This window comes from Etheostoma cragini, chromosome 19, assembly GCF_013103735.1.
Source record: "Etheostoma cragini isolate CJK2018 chromosome 19, CSU_Ecrag_1.0, whole genome shotgun sequence".
NCBI lineage: Eukaryota > Metazoa > Chordata > Actinopteri > Perciformes > Percidae > Etheostoma > Etheostoma cragini.
The window spans coordinates 4,179,686-4,189,651 of record NC_048425.1 but is presented as its reverse complement, the minus strand read 5'-3'; the positions used below and the strand labels follow the sequence as shown (position 1 = coordinate 4,189,651).

Below are 9,966 nucleotides of genomic sequence, written 5' to 3'. Positions count from 1 at the left end.
TAAAGGTTCCTGTTTGCACATACATTACCACAACACAACATTCTGTTCTGCTTGTACCTTTTCTAACTCTTTATTGGAGCATAACATCAAATACAGATGTTTTTCATGTATTTTGCCCACTTTATGGACATTACCCCAAAGGTAAACCAATGTCTACCTTGGGTGTATAGCGCGATTCATTTAGAAACGTAAATGTAGAAAGATATTTGGTGGTTAATGTGGCAGTAGAGTGCACATAATCTGTAGTTAAATGTGTATTGTCAGCAGTTCTTAAAGTCAGTTAAAGCACGTTTGTATTTTATGAACTTGTTAAACGTCCCATTATTCACCTGTCAATGACCTCTCATCTGTAAATGATCTACCAATTTAGTCTAGTCTGTTCCAGGTGCTATCTCACAGGAAAACTGGGTGTATAACTGCTCCTGATTTATGCATCCTTATATTTAAAGAGGACATATTTATAATGTTATAATTAGGTCACTACATTTATAATCATTGTATTTGTTATGCAATGCAGAGCTGCAGCATTCCTGAAGTCAACAGTATGTTTTAGGTGTGCCATAAATGGAAAATGTGAACCATTGGACTCAAAGACCACACCCATGAGGAAAACATGCACCTTCCCTGTGTGAGAGTTTTAATGTTACATATTCCCACAATCATATATGCTCGCACACATGCACACAAAATGTCACAGAAACAGTAACTAATAGTAGGTTGTGCCGTAAAGGCCGCAATTTTAAGATCAGGTAGTTGCAGTAAAGTATGACCGAGAAACCAGTGCTTTGTTCAGAAAAGGGAGGGTTCGGGGTGATGAATCACTATCCGAACACCTATCACTGTAATGTAGTCATACTTCACAGCAGAAGAGTCCCCTGCTCTGCCCTCACCGAGCACAGACGTGTGACCGCCCAGCAAAGGGAAGTAACTGTAAGTATGACAAATTTTCAGCTAAAAACAATCAGCTAAATTCTGTTTTGTTGTAAAAAATACTGAGCATGTGAATTCAAGTGATGTGAATTAGTTTAAAAAGCTAAGAATGGGCACTTCAAGAAGGGGAAAAGAACCTTTTTGTTTTTAGGAGACTGTCCAAATAACTGTTCACACAGATTGATGTAAATGCAGACTATATGTTTTTTTTAAATAAATGTTGTCCTGAATGAAAAACTATTAATTATTGTACATTGCTGATAGCTTTTGAAGTACCACATAGATGAAATCATGCTTTATGTAAAAAATAATACTTTCTGGTCATGGGATTGAATAATGAATTAAGGTTTGATGACTGAGATCTGTGTAAGGGTAAGCCTTCCACTGTCTAATTGTATTTTAGTGGGTTTTAGAAATGCTGGTAGGCAGATTTTGGACAGAGACATTCAGACAGAGCCAGGCTAGCTGTTTCCCCTGGATTCCAGTCATTATGCTAAGCTAAGCTAACCAGATCTAGCTGTATAGCTTCATACTGAACATACGCTTATGAGAGTGATAACAAGCTTCATTGTAATTGAGTGTTGGCACACTAGTGTAATTATGTTTTCTATGGGAAGTGAGGGTGTGGTGGTGGTGAGTGGTGTGTGTGTGTGTATTCAGCAGACATCAAGCACACCAAACAGTGCAGGGTGTATGAGTCCTGTGTTTCAAGTTGTGCACACATTAGGCCTATGTACACAGGTACAGCATTAGATAATAAATAAAAGTTTAAATTCAAAACTTTGTTTTTTTTAACGTGTTTAATTAATTATGGAAGTTCAGCACTCTTTCAAATATGTTGTTCTGTGGATATTGCATGAACTTCCTCTATCAAAGATCATCCTGAGCAACTGATTACCTCTTTTTTAGTGTTCTGCAGGCAATGGCTTCCCCGGGCCACGTGTTACCAGAAAAGCAGTTCCAGTGCACCATCTGTCAGCAAGTGTTCACTAACCCAGTCACCACTCCCTGTGGACACAACTTCTGCCAGGCCTGTCTCCAAAATGCGTGGGATGGCAGTGAGGTCTACAAGTGCCCCACTTGCAACAAAACATTCACCTCCCTGCCTGAAATAAGCATCAACACAGCCTTCAAAGAGCTGGCGGACGCATTTCGTAATATTATAGTCTGTTCCTCGGCTTCACAGCTGTGCGCCGCCAACCCAGGTGAGGTAGTGTGTGACGTCTGCGCTGCAACCTCCCTTCAGGTGAAGGCCCTGAAGTCCTGCCTGATGTGTCTGACCTCATACTGTGAAGCCCACCTGGAGCCTCACCAGGGAGTCGCCACCTTGAAGATCCACAAGCTGATCGAGCCGGTGAAGAATCTGCAGGAAAGGATGTGTGTGAAGCACGAGAGGCTGCTGGAGATGTTCTGCAGGGACGAACAGAAGTGCGTGTGCCAGTTCTGCACCGAGACCGAGCACAAAGATCACCATGCTATTACGATAGAGGAGGAAAGCAGAGAGAGGAAGGTATAGAGAGTATACTCTGCTTTAGGGATGTATAGGCAATATGGGTTTGTGAAGATCAAAATGAATGTGTGATAACAGTTATTCCTAATTACGCAATAAAGCATTACACATGTCGGTCTTACTGGCCAACTGTTACAATTGTAAAATGTATTTAAACATTTGACATGGATCAGCCATTTAAAAGACTGTATTGTTGCAAATTGTTAGTGTATACTTAGGCTACATAAAGTGTAAAAGTGAAAATTTAACAAACACTTTGCTAACCGTGGTTCATGACAGATAAAGTGGCATTGTTATACATGCACTTCTCTATTGTAACTTTTATATAAGATCCTTGGCTGCAAAAAAACGAAGGCAAACACACTGCATACAATTTTTTACAAGAACTTAGGGGGCTGATGAGCCTGCATGTGTATTTAACTGCAGGGAAACTGAGGTACCATGTTGATTTAAATTTACATTAAAACAGCCAAAACTAGAAAGGCATTCGAAGAGCGCAGACTTTCACCGACCAAGGCCATCATGTTAATGCAGTGTGAAATTTTCCCAGTTGGGAAATCATTTTTTTTTCTAATTATTATTGTGACACCACATGAATGCAGCACATATGTCTCAAAATGTGGATTAATGGGTTCTGTAAAAAACATAAACTCCTTGGTGGAGATAATAACCCAAGTAACAATGGTGTTAGAAAAATAGAGGCAACAGTTTTTATCTTGAAATAGTCAGCCTATAACCGCTCTATCTTTGGTGGCTGACAATGAAATTCTAAATGTTGTTTATGTGTTTTGCAGGTACATGTAGGCTACTGTTTGCCTAATAGTCTTATTAGCTAGAAGTGCTAGTGAGAGAGTTACACTCTGCCAACTGAGGATTTTATTTCCGTTCTGTCGTTTAGGTCCAAATGAAGAGGAGTCATGCAGATTTTCAGCATATGATCCAGGAACGACGGGAGAAAGTGGAGGAGATCAAAAGCTGTCTGAAGCTCAGCAATGTGAGTCCTAACGCAAAGTTTCTGCAGGTTTCAGCAAGTCAAATTCAAAGCTGTTTAAGACCATTGTAAGACTACTATGAATGAAATTTGAGACCTATATATGTATATTGTTACATAAAAAAGGCAGATATCAGAGTGCGAAAAATGTGTCTAAAACAGGTGTCTAGATTTGCTGCAATAAAAGTTGCATGTTGGTCTTATATGTAGTCATAATACAGCAAATCATAACTGGACTACCGACAGAAGTACAACACCACAGAATTAAAACAGAACATTGTAAAGCGCTGCGGGAACATTTCAATGAGCAGTAGAGGTAGGGAAATTAAGACCTGTTCAAAAATAATTTAAGACTTACAACACAATACTTCCAAATTAAAGACTTTTTAAGGCCCAACAATCACAGATAAAAGCTTCTGAACCAAATACTACCTATGTTTCAGAATTTAACACTGGCAGCCAAGATGGCATCTTTTACTGCTGTTAGCCACGTAGCTACATGCGACAATGTTAACACACAGTGGCTTAAAAAACAAAACCTCCAGTCCAGCCTGGCTTGGAGTTACGTAATACTTAGCCAAGAGTAGAAAAAACTGTTAAAACAGGAGCGGAGAATAGTTGCAAATCTATAAGTTTTAGCTCATGGGGATTTCTCTAAAATAAAATATGTATTATTTGACGTTTTGACGTCTTTTAAGATGTACACCCAACATTATAACATTTTAGATATGACAGAAAATACAGAAAAGCATAATACGTCCACTTTAACGAAATTCATTTTACAATGTTCAATTCTCTTTATCCCCATCCAGATGAGTGCAGAGAAGGAGATGAAGGAGAGCGACCGTCTCTTTACGTTTTTGATTCGCTCCATGGAGGAGAGACAAACTGAAGCCAATGTGGAGATCAAGGAGAAGCAGAAAGCAGCAGAGAGGAGGGCAGAGGAGCTCGTCGACCAGCTGCAGCAAGAAATCACTGAACTGGAGAGGAGAAACGCTGAGCTGGAGGAGCTGAGGGACTCTGAGGACCATCTGCACGTTTTAAAGGTTACAGTCACCATTAAACTGTGGACAATACTGGGCTTTAGCTCCTGAGGACTGTTAGTTAAGGCAAAACAAGACATCCTGTTTTAAAATCATATAAACACCTTTTCATGGTTTTTTCACCGTTACAAAGATGCCATTTCTGAAGGAAACAAAACACTGACATTTAGAATTTCAAGTTAAAAGCAGGATGTAGATCCTTTTGGCATTTTAGTACAGAAATATTGGAAGTGTATTGGAGTTTTGAAGTATGAGTCAAACTCCACAGGTTGACACTTTAAATCAATGCACCAATCGCATTCATATTTTACCAATAATACCATTCAAATTCTATGCTTACTGTTTCCCTCTGGCAGAGGTCGCCCTCTCTCATGTCTCCTCCGCCCACCAAAGAGTGGAGGGAGATCGGCGTCCACCCTGAACTCTGCCTGGGGGCGGTGAGGGGAGCGCTGTCTAAACTGGACGACACCCTGAAGAAAGAACTGGATGGCCTGAAGAAGGAAGGTGAAGTCAAAATCATTACAAGTGCTACTATTTTGTACTGCATAAAAAAAAAAACTAAACATCAAACTTGCCTCGTAACTTATGATACTTTTAAACTGAACCTTCTCTAAAGTTAACTAATCTTTGTCATTGAAACTGTCAAAACTGATTTTCATTTGAACAGAGATGAAGAAGATGCAGAAATATGCAGGTAAGACCATAATTATGTGGTTTCAGTGTGTGAAATGGTTGGGTGTTTTTGCATGTTGGATTGGAATAAAGTTAAAATAATATGGTAGGATTTAAAATGTGTTTGTGTTACAAAAAAAAAAACACCTGACAAAAATGAGATAATTTGGCTGAAAGCAACACACTGACTGCACCCATTTTCACCAAGAATCTTCCATTGTTCTATAAAGAAAAATGCATGACAGCAGAAACATTACATCAGTGAAATGTGCACATCAATGGAACACCAAAAATAGATTTGCAATTTAAACATTTTCCAGCCACCACAAGACTTGTCCCATTTGTTTAAAAACTATAGCAGACTAAAGAGGAATTGCATACTGGATGTTGAACTAAATCTCTTCCAAACACGCTTTAGTTATGATTAAACTCTGTTTAATCATAACTAAAGTAGATACCTCTAGTAGATACTAAAGTAGATACTTCCAAACACGCTTTAGTTATGATTAAACTCTGTTTAATCATAACTAAAGCGTGTTTGGAAGAGATTTAGTTCAACATCCAGTATGCAATTCTGCAATAAGTATGCAATAACTGTACTATTGTTTTCAGGATGGCTGAGCGGTACCTGGACTAGTAATCTGTACCAAAGTAGCACAATACAAACCCTTGGCTGTAGAAGTGCACGTAGATATTATGGTATTTGTAGAAGATTTTGTATTGATTTAACTTCTCTTCATTGCCTCTCCCCAGTTGACGTGGTTTTAGACCCGGACACCGCCCATCCAAACATCGTCCTGTCAGCTGACGGAAAGGAGGCGGGCCGCGGCGAGCTGCTGCACATTGTTCCTGACAACCCCCAACGCTTTGACCCCGTCATCTGCGTTCTGGGCAAGAGAGGTTACCTGTCCGGGAGGTTCTACTTCCAGGTCAGTGTCTTGTTTGCTGATGGATCCAGTGTAGAATGGGGTTCAGAATTAATTTACAAGCGTTTTGACAATCTTCCTATTCTTTAGTTTTCATGTTCAGTGTTTTATATTCTCTTGCAGGTTGCAGTGGGTTCAAAGACCTTCTGGGACCTGGGTGTGGTAAAAGAGTCTGTAAACAGGAAGGGGATGATCACCTCCAAGCCGGAGAACGGCTTTTGGACGGTGCGGCTGAGGAACGGGGAAGAGTATCGTGCTTTGGATTCGCCCTCTGTCCTTCTGGCCCTCAAAGAGAAGCCGCAGATTGTTGGAGTGTTTACGGATTACAAGCAGGGGACCGTATCATTCTTTGACGTGGAGGCCAGGTCTCCGATCTACACCTTCACTGGGTGCTTGTTCTCGGGGAGGATCTTCCCCTTCTTCAGCCCGGGTGTTTTTGATGAAGGGAAGAATACGGCACCATTGGTTGTCAAAGCTGTTAATCATAAGACTTGAGGATGATTTGACTTCGACTGCGATAGCTGCAAGAAAGATTTTGACTTATAGAACTGAGTCAGTATTTATAAGCTAAGTTTCTACTGTACATACACTAGCATTTTCAAAGATTGTTATCCCCTGCATCCTCAATATAAGGACTTTTAACTTTCAGTCATTACAAGAGAAGTGTTGCAGGTGCATGTGAAAAAATGCATTCAAAGAAGACTGGATTGTTAAAGTATGTCAGCCGATCTATTATGGTTCAGCAACCAACCCCGATCTGGGTAAGTATAAAAGCTACTACGGGTCAGGTTTCAGTAATGAGTGAATCACGCAGTCCTGCTCGCACCAGGCCAACATCGCACACTCACTGGCAAAATCACAATGCTGAAACACCAGCAGCTGCTGAATTAATCAAAACTTTTAAAGTATTTCACATTAGAAAGTAGGTTCAATAGTCCTGATAATAATATGTTTATATAAAATATGTGTTAATTTATACAGGGTTATTTGTATTAGTATGCATTGTTCAAAGGTAAGGCAAGGTAAGGCAAGGCAGCTTTATTTGTATAGCACATTTCAGCAACAGGGCAATTCAAAGTGCTTTACACAAAATCAGTTTGTAAGTATGAATGTATTTTGTAGGAGACAGGAATTGGTCTAAAATTAAACAAAAATATGGAATTACTACAAACATTTAATTGCTGGTGGTGTGTTAACATATATTGTTGTTCTTTTGGCCCCAACCCAACCTCATGCCACCATGTACACCCTAATGCCAAATGAATATTCAAACTTGTGCAAAAGTATACCTGACATGTTTATGGTTGTGTTGTGCTATGAACTCTTCAGGCTTAGCAAAGTGTTTTGTTTGCATTGCAGACTTTTAACTGAATTTAACCTAAACATTAGGCTGGTGGTAATTAATGATGGTAAAAAACTGTTCTGAGAATTATGCCTTGACTAGCATGTTTCAATCAGTGGTTCTATGGTGATTTGTTTTGGTAATAAAGAAACTTGTATCAATCTTTGCCCAGAAACCTTTTCTGTTTTGCAAAAACTTTGCATCGGCCCCGACAGAGCGTCCCTTTTTCCATGTGCTTTGCATTCTTAGAGAACATATTCCAAACCGAGCACAGAGGATAAAGAAGGAACCATTCAGCCGGAAACTAATAAACAGTGCACAGCTCTACTGTGTCTGTGCAGCTCAAGTTTGCTTAAAGCTGCATTCATGGTTGTTGTTTTTTACCACTTGGGGTGCAGCAGTATAAGCAAGATCTTTAACATTTCTTTTTTTAAATTTATTGGCTAATGTCTTAGCCAACTGTTGCCTATTTACACATCTAACAGATATGAAGAAATGTTAGCATTCATTGAGAGTCACATTTCTGGCCACCTGCTAGATGTAGTTTTACATGGCATATCAATGGGGGGCGGCTCAGTCCGTAAGGAGTTGGTTTGGGAACCGGAGGGTTGCTGGTTCAAGTCTAGTATGTAGTGTGGGCTGATAGCTGGAAAAATGCCAATTCACCTCCTAAGCACTGCCAAGGTGATCTTGAGCAAGGCATGGAAATGTTATAATATTATTCAGTATGTTTAACAAGAAACCTACACGATTAGAGACAAATTCCTGAAATACTGAACCTAAAAGTTGTTCTTTATTTAATAAATGAAAAATAAGAGTTGCAATACCTTTTCCATTTCCTTCAGGTTGGCTTCCATAGCTGCCAGTCTTCTGTCCAGGGCATCCATCTGTCTGCTTTTATGTTGTTTGATCAGTGGCAATTGTAGACCCTTTTTAGGGGGGCTCAAACTTTACTGTGGAGTATTTCTATAGGCTACTTTTATAAGGAGCAGTTCACAAAAGGGTCTTCTTCCACCACTGCAACTGTAGTAGGCTGCTGGTGTAGCCAGTATAGCCCATTGTAGATCTGTGGGTAATTTAGCAGCACCAGCAGCAAATGCAGCCGGTGGCCACTAGAGGCAGCCGAGCGTCGAAGCACCATCCTGTAGGTAAGCAGAGACGTTTTTGACGTAAGGAAGGAAGGAAGGAGTAGCCTCTCTCCAAGATGGCGACGACCATAGACAACAGCAATGCCGTTCAGGCGACTAAGAGAAAGCACCTCGGAATCCCCGAAGCCGTGTTTGTGGTGCGTAAATGCTGACATTTATCACTTTTACTACATGCCTTCCACGGTCTTAGACCATTGAAAACACAGCTTTGTTACGAGTAGCCGATGTGTGGGCGCGTCATGCTGGCTAAGAGCTAGCTAGTTAGCTCTATTAGCCAGAGGGCTAGCTAATCCTGCTGTGTGCAGGCTGGGCGGCTCCTCACCACCTCCATCTATGGACATCTTAGTGTCTGTGTGTGAGCTGCTTCTTTATTTCCACTGCACCTCGTTTCCTCTTTAGGCTTAAAATAATTTAAGTTAGCTACACGTTAGCCTGGTAACCTGTTTTGTTAATAAAGCTCTTGTTAAAATAACGATAGCTGGGTCCATCCTTTTCAATTCATTGTTAGGTCATATTAATACGGCTTTATTCCGATCTTTGCTGCTGTAGTTACTTGTACTGACACACTGTGGAAATACCTTAAGTTGGGGAAAAACATCCCAAATACATATTTAGGTGTTTTAGTTTTTCTATTTGAGACGGTATCGTTAGATTCCTCCCACATTCACGTAAAGTAAGCAATCGCGCCTCATTTGCACATTTAAACATAACATTTCAGAAAACTCCAGAAAAATACTTTTCTTCATCTAGCTATGTAGTCAACTGGGGAAGTTTCATGGTGATATGTTAGCTTAGCTAAAATGTACCTTATTCACCTGTAGTGTCTCTATTATTGCTGCAGTAACATGAATGTTGCGTTTGAACTCATTTATATACTGTAGTTTAGTTAGTTTTCATTTTAAAACAACAACAAAAATGTGGCTCCCTTGAGTGCCAAACAAATTCCTCTCAGGGCAATAAAGGTTTCATTCATTCATGCATCAGATTTTATAAGGTTATCATATGTATGTAGCATTGCAGTCCTGTAAAAGCTTTCTGTGAAAATGTTTTCATAAAGCGTATCTCACCACTTGTTGTTTTTCGGTGAAATGGCCTTTTGAATGGAAGGGCTAGGGACACTACTATGAAAGCGTCAGAATCACTATTTTTCAGCATGTGGATCACCAGGAGCTCTATACATAAATGCAATCATTGAGAACATTGTTTGTGTACCCAGAGTTTACAAAAAAAAGGTTTTAACAAGTCACTGTAGCTGTTGCAGCCATCTCACCAGTCAAAAATAGTTGAGGGAGGAGACTAAAGATTGAAAGCTCCTAAAGGTTAGTGCCATATACAGTGGGTACGGAAAGTATTCAGACCCCTTTAAATTTTTCACTCTTTGTTTCATTGCAGCCATTTTCCAAA

The 9,966-nt window shown here is 40.0% G+C and overlaps 2 protein-coding genes across 3 annotated transcripts in view; both read left to right on the top strand.

Moving 5' to 3' along the window:
• The first annotated feature begins 693 nt into the window (after positions 1–693).
• LOC117935023 (zinc finger protein RFP-like) lies at positions 694–7,579 on the top strand. 2 transcript variants are annotated; one of them, XM_034857136.1, is made up of 9 exons: positions 694–930; positions 1,840–2,440; positions 3,339–3,434; positions 4,244–4,477; positions 4,831–4,978; positions 5,142–5,168; positions 5,900–6,075; positions 6,196–7,094; positions 7,177–7,579. In XM_034857136.1, the coding sequence occupies exons 2-8, from the start codon at positions 1,853–1,855 to the stop codon at positions 6,565–6,567; spliced, it is 1,641 nt and encodes a 546-aa protein (XP_034713027.1). In that variant the 5' UTR covers positions 694–930; positions 1,840–1,852; the 3' UTR covers positions 6,568–7,094; positions 7,177–7,579. The 2 variants fall into 2 exon arrangements, with proteins under 2 accessions (XP_034713027.1, XP_034713026.1); XM_034857135.1 differs by having other exon boundaries at positions 751–930; positions 1,850–2,440.
• An 897-nt stretch (positions 7,580–8,476) lies between these two features.
• vbp1 (von Hippel-Lindau binding protein 1) overlaps positions 8,477–9,966 on the top strand; it is a 6,544-nt gene continuing 5,054 nt past the window's right edge. Inside the window, exon 1 of the mRNA XM_034857239.1 lies at positions 8,477–8,699. Within this exon, the coding sequence (XP_034713130.1) occupies positions 8,619–8,699 (81 nt within the window). The 5' untranslated portion in view covers positions 8,477–8,618. The remainder of the gene's footprint in view (positions 8,700–9,966) is intronic.

Excerpts from the sequence above, each read along its gene's own strand:
- LOC117935023 (XM_034857135.1), top strand. The coding sequence starts at position 766 with ATGACCGAGAAACCAGTGCTTTGTTCAGAAAAGGGAGGGTTCGGGGTG. Across the intron at positions 4,478-4,830 it reads ACCATCTGCACGTTTTAAAG|AGGTCGCCCTCTCTCATGTC; the intron begins GTTACAGTCACC and ends TCCCTCTGGCAG. Across the intron at positions 6,076-6,195 it reads CCGGGAGGTTCTACTTCCAG|GTTGCAGTGGGTTCAAAGAC; the intron begins GTCAGTGTCTTG and ends ATTCTCTTGCAG.